Source organism: Felis catus, chromosome C2, assembly GCF_018350175.1.
Source record: "Felis catus isolate Fca126 chromosome C2, F.catus_Fca126_mat1.0, whole genome shotgun sequence".
In the NCBI taxonomy this organism is placed as follows: domain Eukaryota; kingdom Metazoa; phylum Chordata; class Mammalia; order Carnivora; family Felidae; genus Felis; species Felis catus.
The window spans coordinates 83145450-83162699 of NC_058376.1; the positions used below are offsets into that span (position 1 = coordinate 83145450).

General features: G+C 44.6%; 1 protein-coding gene across 6 annotated transcripts in view; it reads left to right on the forward strand.

The window, feature by feature from the left end:
• Positions 1-17250, forward strand: part of ABCC5 (ATP binding cassette subfamily C member 5) — a 92593-nt gene that overhangs the window by 51422 nt on the left and 23921 nt on the right. For all 6 annotated transcript variants that reach the window (XM_045037203.1, XM_003991868.6, XM_045037202.1 and 3 more), the window contains 11 exons: positions 2422-2493; positions 4668-4792; positions 4915-4987; positions 7619-7822; positions 8672-8815; positions 11193-11295; positions 14183-14367; positions 14751-14897; positions 15204-15333; positions 16751-16904; positions 16989-17117. In XM_045037203.1, coding sequence (XP_044893138.1) covers positions 2422-2493; positions 4668-4792; positions 4915-4987; positions 7619-7822; positions 8672-8815; positions 11193-11295; positions 14183-14367; positions 14751-14897; positions 15204-15333; positions 16751-16904; positions 16989-17117 — 1466 coding nt within the window. The remainder of the gene's footprint in view (positions 1-2421; positions 2494-4667; positions 4793-4914; positions 4988-7618; positions 7823-8671; positions 8816-11192; positions 11296-14182; positions 14368-14750; positions 14898-15203; positions 15334-16750; positions 16905-16988; positions 17118-17250) is intronic.

The window sequence follows — 17250 nt, forward strand, 5'->3', positions numbered from 1 at the left end:
CCTTCTGCCAGACACTGTTGTGGGGCTGGGGCTATAGCAGTGGAAAACCAAACCAACAAAAGTCCCTGTGCTCTTGGAGCTTATGTTTTAGTGGGCAAAGACAGATAATAAACAAGTAAAATATATGGTATGTCAGGTGGTGATGAAGGCTGTGTGAGGAAGATTGTGAATGCTGGGGCCTGGAGCAGGTGTGGTTACGATTTTAACAGCCTGCCTGAGGAAAGGCCTCATTTAAAAACTAATATATGAGCAAAAGGCAGGAGGGAGGTGGCGGACTGAGCCATATGGATATCTGGAGGAAGAAGAACATTCCAGGCAGAAGGAACAGAAGCACAAAGGCCCTGAGTCTGCAGTGTACTGAGTGGCACAGGAGAAAATAGTAGATGCTGAGGGCAGAGAGGCAGCTGGGGTGTCTGAGCCTCCTTACAGGACTTTGGCTTTACTCTGAGTGGGAGAGAATCCATTGGAGGTTTTGGAGAAGAATGATATGATCTGACTCATGTATGAAGAGAAATATTTTAGCCTCTGGAGTCAAAAGAGTGTATAGAGAAACAAGAAAGGAGACCAGTTAACCCAGAAGTGTCTCTTGGACCAGGGGTGGTGGTGAGACTTTACCTACATAACTGGAGGTGGGGAGCAGTGGGTTTTAATGCAGTGTGTATCAAAGTCAGCCACCGACTAACGTATGCTACACAGACCCAGAGATAGACTCTGAGAACAAAAAGCTCCCAGCTCTTGAAAGATATAAACAAGAGCAGGAGATGGTCCTTAGTGAAAACACCTGAAACCACTAGTGTAGTTTATCACTGGAGGCCACTGACATCAGTTCTTTACTTCAGTTAACTCTTGACAACAGACTTCTCATTTAATAATGATTTTGATTAGTGCGGCAGCTCTGTTACATTTCCAAACAGCCCTATTAGAGGATTACTCCTCATATTCAGCTGAAATGTACTCTTCTACTTTCTTTTGATCTTCATTCTGCCCTTTTAGAGCCCCTTTCACATGACAGACCTTTAGCTATTTGGAGAGGGATACCTTAATTCTTCCGGCCCCCCTCTTCAGGGAGGGGAAGGGAAGTTAATATTTGTCTGCACCCCGGGCGTGCACTTCCTTGTTGATATCTCTGTTAGTTGCCATTTAGTCTTGGGAACGGGGTTTTGTTTGCGTAAACCTAATTGACTTGAGCAGAGATTGAACCCGTGACTTGGTCTCCTCATGACCACCAGGCTGTAATCTTTCAAACTCCAGGACAGCGTCAAAAACTTTGTCCAACATACTTTGTCCGAGACAAAGATACTTTGGTTGTACAAAGTACTTCGTTCTACAAAGTTAACGCCTTTCCTCCAGTTGCTCAAAGCCTCGTGAGAGACAGACGGTGTTAGTGTAAGTAACCAGACGTCGATCACACACTTGGCAGGTTCTAATGGAGCTGGGGTTCACAGCGAGACCTGTCTGCCTCCAGAATCCCTGTTCTTCTACATACCACTCTTCTTTCCTTTGCTGCGAGGCTTGAGCTGATGCAGGGTTGCTAAATAAGTGACCTTTTCAAAATCACCAGTCTGCCCTTGAAAACTTTTAGCACCACCTGTCAAGAGAACTCATTATTTTGCCTGAGGATATTCAGTTCATCACAGGCTTTTTTTCCCCCATTTTTAAGTGGGATTGATGGTATCAATATTCTTCAGATTCTTGGAAATGTTTTGTAGAAAAATGGAAACAAGAGTGCACATAGTTTTTATTGAAAATAATTTATAGACCCTAGAGGAAAAAAATCGTATAAAATGAAAATCAACAAAATAATTTTTTTTAATTTTTTTTATTTTTTTTTTTAATGTTTTTATTTATTTTTGAGACAGAGAGAGACAAAGCATGAGCAGGGAAGGGGCAGAGAGAGAGAGGGAGACACAGAATCGGAAGCAGGCTCTAGGCTCTGAGCCATCAGCCCAGAGCTCGATATGGGGCTCGAACTCACAGACCGTGAGATCGTGACCTGAGCCGAAGTCGGACGCTCAACTGACTGAGCCACCCAGGCGCCCCCAAAATAATTTTTTAAGAGTCCTGCCCTTATTTCCAAAAACAACAGCAAAAATAATCAAAAAACATGGGTTGCCAAAAAAAGTAGGAAAGAGGCTGAGCCTTTCTAAAAGTGATGTGGGAGACCTTCATGTGTGCGGCATATTTAATTTTTCTAAAAGGCTTACACATCTGTTACCTCCGTGTATCCCCACAGAAACCCTAGGAAGTAGGTGGCTGACAGGGAGGAAACAGAGGTAAGTGACATGCAGAGTCATCAGGATGATAGTTCCCATATTGTTGGCCTGTCGTTAATGTCTTTTTCCTTGAAGAAATCAGCAGTCCCTAGAGATAAGTGGTCAGTGGTCCTGTAATGACCCTCCTTTCTCTGTGTGCTTTGTGCAGGGTAAACTGGTTGGAATCTGTGGCAGTGTGGGAAGTGGAAAAACCTCTCTCATTTCAGCCATTTTAGGCCAGGTAATATTTTGTTATTGTCCTTGGCATTTTCTGCTTCTTTCTCTGGAATTGGCTTAACAAGAGTCTTTGGGGAAAATGAACTACTTTTCTCGAAGAGAGGAAAGGCAGAAACAAAATGAACCCTTGGTCTGCGTTATGCCCCCTGCCCCCACCCCCACATTTCCACCCCTTAATGGTGTTGCATCTGGAAGCGGGCTCAGTGCACGCCTGACGAATGACTGGTTGATGTCTAGCTGGAGTCCTCTATTTCTCCTGCCTTCTTTTACTCGGCATGTATTTATTAAGTGGCATATGATGCCAGATGGTGTGTTGGGAGGTGTCAGATATAAGAGGTGAACAAACCGAATACTGCCCACAAGCTGAAGAAGCTGGGCAGGCCAGCCTTACCGGACTCCCTGTCAGAGAGATTGATATCAGGATTTGATCTAGAAGCAAAGCCGCACTCCTTTTTCAACCTAACTGTGGAAAGAATTATGCCCTCAAGGAGCTGGTGGTCTAGTTGAGGAGCTATGCCTTCCAGACCCACAAGCATAGCCCAGGGCAGAGAGTGAATGGTTTACAGAGAGGCCAGCCCAGGGCTGTCAGGGGCAAAGGTCATCCAGCTAAGACAAATTATCTTTTACTGTGTTTTAAAACCAAATAATAGGGAAAAAACACAAGGTGCTTCCACCTGCTTTTAATCTTGAATTGAACCAGCTTGACTTACAAGGTTGAGGTAAGGATAAACTTGAGCTTATTCTTACCCGCAGGTGGATGAGGTCCAATGAGTCATTTATCCATATTGAGGAGATTAAACTCATGTGAGATGGAGTTGGGGAAGAGTGTTTTGTAGCGTCCAGTTATGGAATATTTTGTCTTGTTGAGTGTCACTGTCACAGTTGGTAGAGTGTGGCTCTCCTCGAGAGCCGTGGTACCTAGTGTGGTCTGAGGAAGGCTGCGTTCACATCATCTGGAATGACAACCCTCTCACCCCTCTGCTGTATGAGACTCTACTGATTGGGCTCAGCCCTTGGTCTTTGTAAAAAGCCAAAACCTCCCCTAGATGTTCTGATAACTTAGGGGTCAGATTTAAGGGTCAATGATGAGAGACACAGAGGAAATGAAGGGGGCAGGGGGCAGTGGTGTTGAGTGGGTGGTGGTTAGGTTGAAAGCAGAGTGGGACTTTGCTTTTAGACCAAATCTCTGACAGCGATCTCTTTGACAGGGAGGCTGGTAAAGCTGGTGGCCCTGGCCTCTTTGGAGTTGAACTCTGTGTTGGCAGTCTGCAGTGTGGGTGTGGAGTTTCTGCGGTAGACCCTCTGTGGGTTTCGGAACACTTTGGGTGCATAGCGGCGTGCTTACCAGTTTCTGGGCAGTTAATACCACTGTTATGGTCTGTGGTGGGTGCACCTCTCTCCATACACTGTCTGCTAACAGTGTTTGAGAGGACAAGCTTCGATGTGCAGGCTGGCTAATGAACCTTTGTTTCAAGCTATAACATCCCTAACTCAAGACAGATGTCTACTGCCAGTCCCAAAAGGAACCCCGAAAGAGGATAAAATGGATAAATCATATCAATCACTGTGAGTGAAAACACAACTCGAAACACATGGCTCATCATGCAGTGCCTTCGTGTTGAACGAGAGGGTCCATCCTCATCGTATAGATACTCTGCAATACTAGTTCATGTCTAACAAATTTTTTTCCTTTTGGTCCTCATTTTACAGAAGCAGCTGGTTTAGCCAACAGCCTGGAGTAATTAATTTTATGGATGAATTGGCCTGCCCCAGTCTTGAGGCAGGGACTAGCTCTAAATCCTTACAGCATCCTCCCCTTCAGAATTCCCCTTCAGGGGAATTCTGAAAGGACCTTCCACTCTAGTGCTTCCCTTAGTTAAAACAGTTTGCAGTTAGGGAGACAGAATATCGAGTAGCTTATGGGTTGCTGAATGAAGTGTTTGTTCATTCAGGTCATGGGTTATGCTGGGTTCCCATCACACATAAGCAAGGAGAACTTTGATTTTCTTTGCTGCTGTAGCTCTCTCTGTGGAACAAAGGTGAGGTCTGGATTTGGGTCCAAAAGCATCCAAGAAGATTGCCAAAACTTTGAACTCCATTGTGCAATGTGGGGGGTTCTGTTGGCTTAGGGTGGTGTTTTTGCATCATGATGCCATTGGATGGTGTCTGTCTCCCTAGATGACACTTCTAGAGGGCAGCATTGCAGTCAGTGGAACCTTCGCTTATGTGGCCCAGCAGGCCTGGATCCTCAATGCCACTCTGAGAGACAACATCCTCTTTGGGAAGGAATTTGATGAAGAAAGGCAAGGAATGTTTGGTTTCTCTCATGCTTTCCCATCTTGGCCGTGTGAGACTCAAGGCAGCCCAAGGCAGCAGGCTCTACTCCAAACATGTCCCTGATGCTTAGTCTCTTTATGTCCTTCAGATACAACTCTGTGCTCAACAGCTGCTGCCTGAGGCCTGACCTGGCCATTCTTCCCAACAGTGACCTGACTGAGGTACAGGCCTTCTGCCCCTGTTGGGGCAATGTGTTTAACAGAGAGGATTCTGGAAGATGGGTTGCGGGGCTGTGCCAGAACCATCTACTAGTAATGCATCTTAAATGCAGGAGTACCCACACAGGGAGTTTTGCTTTCATTGAAACTTTATGTTAGGAAAGCATGTGTTCCTTAGGGCGGGGTTATCAACACTACTTGTTTTAAACGTATAAATATTTTATATGTCATTTGAATTTTTTCCCTATCTGCATATCATTTTATTTATTTTTTTTTTTTATTTAAATCCAAGTTAGTTAACATATAGTGTAATAATGGTTTCAGGAGTAGAATTTAACATATAACACCCAGTGCTCATCCCCACAAGTGCCCTCCTTAATGCCCATCGCCCATTTAGCCCATCCCCCCACCTAATACCCCGCCAGCAACCCTCAGTTCTCTGTATTTAAGAGTCTGTATGGTTTGTCTCCCTCTCTGTTTTTATCTTAGTTTTGCTTCCCTTCTCCTATGTTCATATGTTGCATTTCTCAAATTCCACTTATGAGTGAAATCATATGATATCTTTCTCTGACTTATTTCGCTCAGCATAATACCCTCTAGTTCCATCCACATTGTTGCAAATGTCAAGATTTCATTCTTTTTGATCACCGAGTAGTATTCCATTGTATATGTATATTATATATACATCTTCTTTACCTGTTCATCAGTCAATGGACATTTGGGCTCTTTCCATATTCTGGGTAGTGCTGCTATAAACATTGGGGTGCATGTGCCCCTTCAAATCAGCGTTTTTGTATCTTTTGGATAAATACCTAGTAGTGCAATTGCTGGATCGTGCAATTTTTTGAGGAACCTCCATCCTGTTTTCCAGAGTGGCTGCACCAGTTTCCGTTCTCACCAGCAGTGCCAAAATGGTTCCCCTTTCTCTGCTTCCTCGCTAACATCTGTTGTTGCCTGGGTTGTTAATTTTAGCCATTCTGTATGTCATACAAATTTTAAACAAAATCCCATTGTTGGTTCAGAGTTCATGTTTTCCACACTATTCATTTAAAAAACCATAAGTCAAGCATGTGCTTGTTGAGCTTCTCTGAACTTCATTCTGCCGACCAGAATCCTGTATATCCTTACTGATATACAGTCTCAGAGAGCCCTTTTCAATTAGAAAGAAAGAGGCCTTAGCACAAAGGCCTCTTTCTTTGGCTCTCTGCCCTGGAGCAGTTTGCAGAGGTGAGTCTTTGGAACTGGCTGTGTCCTTCCCTGTTGATATTTGTCTCCCATGACTTACCCTGGGGGTCTTTGGGGCCAGCACTTTTTTTCATCTGACTTGAGTTAAATCCTTCAAACCAGAATGGTTTCTTTAGTTCACTGGTACTCAAATCTTAGTTCCTGGATTCATAGTGGATCAGCAGCAGCAGTGTTACTGGGAACTTGTTAGCAATGCAGATTCTTACACCTCACCCCACGCCTACTGAATCATAGGCGCAGGGTCCAACCATCTGTTTTAACAAGCCCTGCAGGTGATCTGATACATGCTCAAATTTGAAACCTCTGAATTTAATGAATGGTTTTTTAAGTACAGAGCCAGTTACCATTTGACAATTGATTTATTCACGTGTTCATGTGCCAGCTACATAGACAGAAACGGCTGGGCACTGGGGATATAAAGCAATAGGAGAATGATCTATACCCTCAAAAAGCATATAGCTGGGAGGATGAGATACTTGAATAGGCACAAAATAAGCTGATGAAAGAGTCCCCTTTCAAAACTTAAAACAATTTTTTTAATTAAAAAAAGAAAAAAGTCCCCCCCTTTTTGGGTAGTAGTAGAGAAGAGGGTGGGAGATGTTTCACAGAGGAGAGGATGTCAGAACTGAGCAGATATGGTAACAGAAAAGGCATGACAGTAGTTGTGAGGGTTCAGATACACACGCAATTTAAAATGGCTTAGATCCCAGAGAGTAGAAGAGAGGGTTGGCGGTGGAGCCAGGTGGCAAAGGGCCTGCTTTCTGTGACATGTTTGTTTAGATTTTATTTCTTAGGGCTCTTGAAAAAGAGGTTTTTCTTTTCTTTTAATGTTTATCTATTTTAGTGAGAGAGAGACAGAGACAGAGAGTGAGCAGGGGAGGAGTAGAGAGAGAGAGGGAGACACAGAATTTGAGGCAGTCTCCAGGCTCTGAGCTGTCAGCACAGAGCCCAACATGGGGCCTGAACCCACAGACTGTGAGATCATGGCCTGAGCTGAAGTCTGACACTTAACTGACCGAGTCACCCAGGTGCCCCTTGAAAGGGAGTTTTAAGCGAGAGTGGGGCATGGTCAGCTTTGTGTTTTGCAAAGATCTTTCTGCCCATAGATAATGGATTGGGATGGTATGTCAAGGGGGAGTGTAAAGCCAGAGGTAGTAAGGTTGAGTAGTAACCAGCTGGTTATGGGAGAGGAAGAGTTGTCTTCCTCTGGGGTGGCTTCCCCGGTTCTGGTGTGGGGCCTGGAGGATCAAGAGTTGCAGTTCATCCAGGTGGGGAATTCAGTAGAAGCAGCTGGTATGGATGGAACAGAGGAGCAGTGACTGGGGTGATCACTTAGTAAGGTACTGGACTTGAACTGGAAGTTTCACTATGCTTTCTGGACTCCTGTAGATTGGCGAGCGAGGAGCGAACCTGAGTGGTGGACAGCGCCAAAGGATCAGCCTTGCCCGGGCCTTGTATAGTGACCGGGACATCTACATCCTGGATGATCCCCTCAGTGCCTTAGATGCCCATGTGGGCAACCACATCTTCAACAGTGCTATCCAGAAGCACTTAAAGTCTAAGACAGTTCTGTTTGTTACCCACCAGTTACAGGTATGGAGCATTCTTCCTCAGGCTGCCCACCTTGGCTTGGAAAATCAGAAACAGGGAGGTGGGCCTGGTCCAGGTACCTTCACGGGACTCCTTAGAGGTTCCTGGAGTCATCAGTGGTTATTTCCTCAGCAAATAGCTCCTGGCCCAATGTACCAATAAAACTCATTGTACTGGTGTACCAGATGGCCATCTGAATTAGAGATCCTTGGAGCATGTTAGCTTTTGCATGTAAATCAGTAAGTAAAAGGGCTAAGAGGAGTAGGCTAAAACTGGAGTTTGGGTATGAGATAGTTTGGAAAGCTTGTGTTAATATCTATATGCAAGTGGGAACTGTTTAAGGAAAACAAGCTCTTCTCCCTCTGTCATTCCAAGACAAGCAGCCACTTTGGAGAGCAGCTCCAGGATGTTGCCATCTGCTTTGCATATGTCGTCAAGTTTAGGGGGCTAATCCCCCATTCTGCAACAGAAAGTCTGTAATTGTATGCACTTCTGAGTGCAACAAAAGGGTGTGAAGTTTAATGCAAGGCTTATGTGGCTCCATCAGCAGATTTATGCCAAAAATGGGAGATGTTTTTTGAACTACGTCACAAGCCACAATAAACTAAAGCAAGGGTTCTCTCGCTCTTGGTACTATTGACATTTGGGCCCAGAGAGCTCCTGGCCTCTATCCACTAGATAACAGCAGTACCCTGCCCCCAGTTGTGGCAACCAGAAAGGTTCCAGATATTGCCAGATGTCCCCCGAGAGGCTCCATTGCCTCCAGCTAAGAACCTCTGAACTAAGGTATAGGTATTGAATGTATTTGCACAAATCTCAGCAACACTGTGTTGTCCCTGCCTTTGTCCCCAGTACCTGGCTGATTGTGATGAAGTGATCTTCATGAAAGAGGGCTGTATTACAGAAAGAGGCACCCATGAGGAGCTGATGAATTTAAATGGTGATTATGCTACCATTTTTAATAACCTGTTGCTGGGAGAGACACCCCCAGTTGAGGTAAGATTCTCATGGTGTTTGTGTGTGCCTCCTCTTTTCTAGCAAGGGAGACACGACCATAGTGATTGATGGAGAGATCTCAGCTGAACTCAGTGTCTGTCTTATTGGAAGGGGCCCTTTTTTCTGGTGACCAGACTGCTGTGCTGGTTCACATACTGTTTCTACTCTAGAAGAGCAGGATTATGTGGCTGGTGAGCCAGTGTCTTCTGCCACTGAGAACTTATTAATAAGGCAATGACAGGGAGATGGATATATGGGCTCAGTGTTGTTCAGTCATAACTTAGCTTCATAAACGCAACCGATCCTGATTGAAGCATTATGGAGCTCCTTTTTAAATAAACAAGAGAGAATAAGGAGTGAGGGAAAAGAAATTAAATATTGCATACATTTGAAAATGATCTGTGGTGCTTTGACTGCTGACTTGGCACTCACTAACTCACACCTACTGTGTCCCAATTACTGGTTAGACACATTATAGATGTCATCCCATTTAGTCATTTTAATAGAGCTCTGTGGCAAAAGGGGATTATCCCCCACTTTTACAGCTGAGGGAATGGAAGATCTGAAAAGTTAAGCAGCTCACTAACAAGGGGGTGATTTGACTCCACGGTGCTGTTTCTGCCTTGCTATCCTGCCTCCTGTGGCAGCACAGAAAGATGGCGGCTTTCCATGGCTTTACTCCGGGCTCCAAGTTAGGCAAACACCAAAGACGTTGTTTTTCCTTCTTACCAACCTGCTCTCATATTGAACTCCTTATCCTGTGGTCACCTTGGGTCCTGGGGGTGCACTCAGGCTAGCCTAAAAGCAACTTCTTAGCTACCATTTTGATGTCTATGCATGATAAAAGCAGAGTTATTAGGGCCTTTTCTGGGAGTCCTATTTCAGTCTTTGGGTGTCATCCTCTTTGATTTCAGATACAGAACAACTAATTGTTCATGACCAATGTATTTTAGGCCTCTGGGGATAACTCAAGCATTTCAGAGTGTCACCGGGAACTTCTATAGAGATGCCAGAATCCAGATTTGGATTTTATGATCTCTCCTTATGAGTCTTAGGGTACTTTAGACTCTTCAGAAGTTTTCCTCCTCACTGTAGACATGGAGGGGAAAATGAGAGGGAGAGAAGTTAAAATAGGAAATGTCTGAGGAATAAAAGAATATTGAGAGTCAGTGTATTGCAGCAGAGAGAACATACTTCCAATATATCACTTAACTTTCCTGAGCTTCGGTTTCCTCATCTTTTTTTTTTCTTTTTTTTTCTTCAAGTTTATTTATTATTTTCAGAGAGAGAGAGAGAGAGAGAGAGAGAGAGAGAGAGAGAGAGAGCGAGCATACACACAAGCAGGGGAGGTGCAGAGAGAGAAGGATTCCCAAGCAGGCCCCACACTGCCAGCATGGAGCCCGATGTGAGGAGCCCAATGGGGGCTCGAGCTCATGAGCCATGAGATCATGACCTGAGCCAAAACCAAGAGTCAGACGCTTAACCCACTGAGCCACCCAGGTGCCCCTGATGAGTGTTTATATTAAGTCCATTTGTGCCCTATTATGGGCAGTGCTTAGGGCTCGGCCCTGTGAACGTTGGTTATCACCATGAGTCCGACATCCTCTCCATCCCTGAGGGACTCACATTCTCCTAGGAAAGATCAATGCTCTTATGCTCTTACAGGGAACTGTAATACCAGGTCACATCTACAGCAGCATGCCTGGGAGAACAAGTGCCTGGGAGAACAGGGGAGAGGTGAGCTCTCTTCTGGAGGAGTCTAAGTTGCCTCAGGGAGGATATAAGATTTGAATCCCTCTGAATGGGAACAACTAACTGAGTTGGGATGAGGGGAGAGGCATTCCAAGTGAAGAACCCTTGTGGACAAAGGTCCAGAAGTAGAGAATGGCAGTGTGGTGTGAGGAATGGTATGAAATCCAATGTGGCTGTAGAGTAGAAGCCATGGGAATGGGAGAGAAACATGTAGAGTTAGGCTGGGGCGAGAATATGGAGGTTTTGCAAAATCAGGCTGAGAAGTTTGATTTTATCCTGTAGTAGCAGTGGGAAATGATCAGATCTATGATTTGATTTAGTAATGTGGAGATAAGAGGTGAGAGGAATGGAAATGACCCCAGCCCTAATACTTTGGGCAAGTTGGAGTGGCTGAGAACATTGGGGAGAGCAATGTCAATGGAATGACAAGGGTAGGAACCCAGATCTCAAAGATTGAAGGAGTGGAGGAAGCACAAGAAATGAGAATAGGTGGCCCTTTTGAGAGGTTTTGATGTATTCTCAAGAGTAGCAGCAGCTTGCCAGATGAATTCTCGAGTATGTTCTATGGACCTTTGTCTGAGTGGCTGCCTTGTAACTGGAGACGCTTTTTTTTTTTTTTTATTAGATTAATTCAAAAAAAGAAACCAGCGGTTCACAGAAGAAGTCACAAGACAAGGGTCCTAAAACAGGATCAGTAAAGAAGGAGAAAGCAGCGAAGCCAGAGGAAGGTAATGACCTTTTCTGACCTCTTAGATTTGTCATTAAAGTTTATTAGAAACTTTATGCCAAGTAGTGATTCATAGTGTTTGACAGCATTGTGTGTTCTAGAGTCTCTGGCCTTTTACCTCTGGAATAACAAAGTCTTACAGAATATTGGGAGATCATGAGGTGCACCCTCTGTTTGCTTAAACACACCAAAGCAGGAAGAAGGACCTTTAATCCTCCGCCTCCTCTCTCTGCAGTGTGGGTCAGGTGTCAACAATCAGCTGAGTCATCTTGAGTGAGGAAAAATGGAATAATGGCTAGAGATACACCCTTCCTCCTGCGATTCACCTCTGCTCTTGAGAAGTCAGTGCCAGTCTAGGCAGAGATGTTCCAGCACCGGCAGTGCCTGTATCCTCAGTAGCCCCCTCGTTAGGATGATACACTCCTGGCTTTTTCCGACAAGGCTGCAGCTGGGCTGTGGTGAAGAGTTTATAGCGCAGGTTTTTCCTGTTGCACTTTCCCCAGGGGGAGTCCTGGGGCAACAAGTCCTGGGGAGTCTTGTTTTGTTTGTTTGTTTGTTTTTTAAATGCTTTATCTTAGCAATAAAACAAACATTGAGAGTTAGGAAAGCTATTTACAATACCTTAGGTCTTTTCTTTCACCTTTGTGAATTTCAAGCTGCATATCAGTTTACCAAAAAGAAAGGAAAGAAAGGAATGTGTCTGTTTTAAAGCTCTGGTTTTGTTGTGTCATCATGTCACCTAGTGTTCTGAATCCAGGACCTTCCCTGGGTTTGCTTGTGCTTTGGCCCTGGCCCGTTTTCACTTCCTTGTTCTTAAAGCTGTGGATGTTTGGTGTTGGGAGTTAACCACCCTGATTTAGTACACTCTGGAGCTTTTCTTCCTTTTCATAAACCATGTATGAGACTTTGAATTGGGGTGTGGTTTAAGTAAGATACCTCTACACAGGAAGCAAACATAGCACAGAAGCCTGAGTCATCTGTTGGTTCCTGCCATAGGCAGTATTAAAAAAACCCAGAATACCCTTAGGGAACATTTGTTCTCATCTGCAGAGCCCCTGACCTGGTTACTCATAACTCTTCAAGTACTCCAGGCACACGAGGCTTGCTCCAAGATAATTAAACATTGACCATGATATAGAGGCGCTGGCTTTTTGTAGAGCTGTTTCTCTGTGTTAGTGCACCAGCATCAGTCACCTGATCCCTGGGAGCCGCTAGGAGAGACCCTTGAACTTTTCTCTCCTCCTCAGCCAATCACCATGCCTGAATGAATTTACCTCCTGAAACTCCATCCCCTTTGCCACGGCCCTAGTTCTGGCCTTTATCATCTTGTACCTAGAGTATTATAGCTACTTCCTTTTAAATCTGTCCTCCATACAGACAGCCGAGAGATCTAGTTAAAAACAGGAGACCAACTAACTCACTTTCCCTCAGGAAGTCTTTTCAGGAGCCTCCCATTTCAAAGCAGTGTTTCCTAATCCTTGTCCTGATAGGGCACACGTAGAAAACACGTAGGGACAACAGGATGAGGTTGCTTCCTGCCTGAGGTGGCTGATCTGGCCATCCATAGCCTGGGCAGGAGTCAAATCTCCACACACCTGTAGCCCATTCTCTTGAGAAGTTTTTGGTTTTTTTTTTAACGTTTATTCATTTTTTTTTTAAATTTTTTTTTCAATGTTTATTTATTTTTGGGACAGAGAGAGACAGAGCATGAACGGGGGAGGGGCAGAGAGAGAGGGAGACACAGAATCGGAAACAGGCTCCAGGCTCTGAGCCATCAGCCCAGAGCCCGACGCGGGGCTCGAACTCACGGAGGGCGAGATCGTGACCTGGCTGAAGTCGGACGCTTAACCGACTGCGCCACCCAGGCGCCCCAACGTTTATTCATTTTTGAGAGACAGAAACAGAGTGTGAGTGGGGGAGGGGCAGAGACAGAGGGAGACACAGAATCCAAAGCAGGCTCCAGGCTCTGAGCTGTCAGCACAGAGCCCGACACGGGGCTCGAACTCACAGACTGAGAGATCATGACCTGAGCTGAAGTTGGTCACTTAACTGACTAAGCCACCCAGGCACCTGGAGAAATTCTTTTTTTTTTTTTTTATGTTTATTTATTTTTGAGAGAGAGACAGATATAGAGTACAAATGGGGGAGGGGAAGAGAGAGAAGGAGACACAGAATCTGAAACAGGCTCCAGGCTCTGAACTAACTATCAGCACAGAGCCGGATGCAGGGATGCTTAACTGACTGAGCCACCCAGGTGCCCTGCTGGGAGAAATTCTTATCTGAGGGATGAAGTTCAAATGCCTTTATCCTCTGACCACGGCCTCCCTACTAATCAACCTTATCTCCTGCTACTCTTAGCTGCACTTAATATTCTAGCCTTGCCGATTTGGCTGATTTGGTTGTGCTGTTTTCCCACCTCTGGGCCAGTGCCCATCTTTTCCCCACCTGGTCAAACCTGGCATACCTTTTGAGACCATGCAGAAAGTCTTCCCTGAAACAGTTCCCCCAAATAGTTTAGGTACACCTGGATGTTCCCATGTTGCCCTGCATATGTCTCTAACATGGCATTTAGCACATTTTATCATAATTATGTGCTTGTTTTATCTGTCTGTCCTACCAGGCTGTGGAAGGATCCTCAGCCAGATTTTAAGGGCAGGGACATAGTCTTAATCCTCTTTACTGCTCCAGGGACTCATCTGGGGCCTGGTTGATAATAGGTGCTTAGTAAATGTTAAAGGGAATAATATTCTAATAAGGAGGAAATAATTCTGATCTAGAGCTATGTGAAACTATTGGTTTTCTTTGATTTTGCTCTTCTATAGGTGACTCAGTTTTAGAAAAGTAGCCTTTTTCTGCTGAGTTTATGGTGTTTTTTTTTTCCTACCTAGGGCAGCTGGTGCAACTGGAAGAAAAGGGGCAGGGTTCAGTGCCCTGGTCAGTATATGGTGTCTACATCCAGGCTGCTGGGGGCCCCTTGGCATTCCTAGTCATTATATCCCTTTTCATGCTGAATGTGGGCAGCACAGCTTTCAGCAATTGGTGGTTGAGTTACTGGATCAAGCAAGGAAGTGGGGTAAGGTTACTCATTAATGGGAAAATTATATGTCTAATAATGTGGCCATTTCTTTGTATTCTCTGGGTGTTCTTGGGGAAACTGCTCAGTTTTTGATTGAAAGAACCAATAAACAAGGATTACCCAGGATAAAAAAGACGAGTCCCTAATGTAACCTCACAAGATAGTTGCTCCCTAACCAGCTCATGCAGCAATAGGACACCTGAAAGCTGTCTGCCCTCATTTAGAAAAGAGAGAAGTGGTGGCCAAAGCCTGCCTGTGTTTGCCACAACCAGATCCCATGGTCATTATTCTGCACCTTCCCTTGAACTGAGAATGGCCCTGAGTAGGAGTTCTTTGCTGTCCGTAGGAGTCTTGCCTCACACAGCCTTGCCTCCAAACAGAACACCACAGTGACACAAGGGAACAAGACCTCTATGAGCAGCAGCATGAAGGACAATCCTCTCATGCAGTACTATGCCAGCATCTACGCCCTCTCCATGGCAGTCATGCTGATCCTGAAAGCCATTCGAGGAGTTGTCTTTGTCAAGGTATGCAGTGGTGACTTCTGCTCATGCTCTCCCTGGTAACTCCGTGGTCAGACTTTGGCATGGCTTCTCTCAGGTCAATTCTGAGCAGGGGAGCATCTCTGAAGCAAGATGGCCCTAGCTGAAATGACCTGTATCCCATTAGCCCCAGCCTTTTCTTAGTACCCACCTCTTTCCTCCATGACCATTTGCCCTTCTCCAGCTTTGGGAGTGGATGTCCTGTGAGGTTGTGACCTGGATAAATAGGAACTGAGTCTGCCTGAGTCCCTGGGTCTCTGAGCCATGATCACTTTGTCCTCTGCTCTTTAGGGCACACTGCGAGCCTCTTCCCGGCTCCATGATGAACTTTTCCGAAGGATCCTTCGAAGCCCTATGAAATTTTTTGACACCACCCCCACAGGGAGGATTCTCAACAGGTTTTCCAAAGACATGGATGAAGGTATTTCTTGCTTCTTCTTTTATGCTCTGGAGCCCAAGCTGCAGCTCCCTGTGCTCTCCAGCCTTCTAGATGCTCACCAGGTGTGCACATCTATCCAGCCTTAGATTCTGAGAGCACAGGGGCTCTCACCAGGTGTGCTGGTGTCCATACCAGGAACATGTTAGTTTTGGCATTTTCTCCAGATTGCAACTTGTACTTAGGCTAAGGACCCATCTGATTTCTTACCTGCCATCTAACTTCTCATTTGATCTCATTAAACCTGAAAATAAGTTCTGAGGATTCAGTTGGCATAAATGCTTTGGATGGGAGCATCTGAGATTCCAAAACATGTTTACTTTGAAGGCAGTGTGTTGGTTCCTGGACACCTACAACCTCTGGCAGGTTTTCTGGATGTCACATGGGCTGTGCCAGCACCAGAGCTTAAATACTTCTCATAGCCCAGAATAATAGTAGTGGCACCTGATATTTATTGATGGCTTACTGTGTAACCAGCAGTGTACTGAATGTTTTAGATGGATTATCCTCATCTTCAGAGTAGCCCTAGGGGGGTGGGTATTGCTTCATCCACTGACTATATGGGAAAGCTGATGTCTAGAAAGGTTAAACAACTTGCCCAAGATTACACAGCTATTAGATAACAAAACTGGGAATTGAGCCCAGATCTCTTCACTAGAGCTAATGCTTTTAACTGTCACCCTGTGTTGCCTCCAAGGACATGTTTCAGATGTTGATAAGCCAATGTAAAGCTATGACCAGAAGTAACAAGGGATCAGAACCATCACTAATATACAGAACTGATGCATGACACGATCCCATTTCTTCTACACACACACAAAAACACACACACACACATGGAGAAAAGATGGAAAGAAAAAAATCAGTGATATCAACATGTCTGGGATTTTTATGAAATACTCCAGCCAAAAACAAAAAAACAAAACAAAACAAAAAAACAGAAAAAGTTGGGAGAGGATATAACTAAAAGGAGATGAAGAAAATGTTGTTAACTGTTGAAGGTTCTATACTCCTTTGATTTTTGTGTACGTTTAAATTTTTTCATAATGAAAAATTTCTTAAATGTTAGCAGCAGTTTATTGGTACTGGTAAGAAAAAGATCATTTTTATTTTCCTTCTTGAATATTTATTTTCTAAATATTTTGCAACAAGCATATTTATTTTGTAAAGGGAAAAAATGTTTAAAGTGATTGGGTGGCATGGTAAACCCAAAAGAGGGACTGGGGAAAGAAAGATCACTTAGAATTTCCTGGGACAAGAAAAATTAGAGCAACCAGGTTTCTAGATTTTTCTTTGATTTAAAAGACAACACACACATTTCAGACAGAAAATTTGTGGAATCTTTTTGTGTTTTTTTAAATTTTTTGGTCTCATTTTCCCTGTTCCTTTATGATTTCTGCAGTTGATGTCCGCCTGCCCTTCCAGGCTGAGATGTTCATCCAAAATGTCATCCTGGTGTTCTTCTGTGTTGGAATGATCGCTGGAGTTTTCCCATGGTTCCTGGTGGCGGTGGGGCCCCTCTTCATCCTCTTTTCAGTTCTGCACATTGTCTCCAGGTAAACAAGAAGTGTTTACATCTTCCAGCATGAAGCCAGAGTTGCTGGTCTACCACTCTGACATGGAACTCATTCTCTCTCCAGGGTGCTGATTCGAGAGCTGAAGCGTCTGGACAATATCACACAGTCACCTTTCCTCTCCCACATCACATCCAGCATACAGGGCCTTGCCACCATCCATGCCTACAACAAAGGGCAGGAATTTCTGCACAGGTTAGTGCTGATGGTGGCCAGAGGGCTCAAAGGGGGGGGTCAGCACACCAGTATTTAATAAGTCCAAGAAGAGTTGGGGATTGTAAAGCTCATTACAAAAAAAAGTATTAGTGATCTAATGGTCTCTGATTAA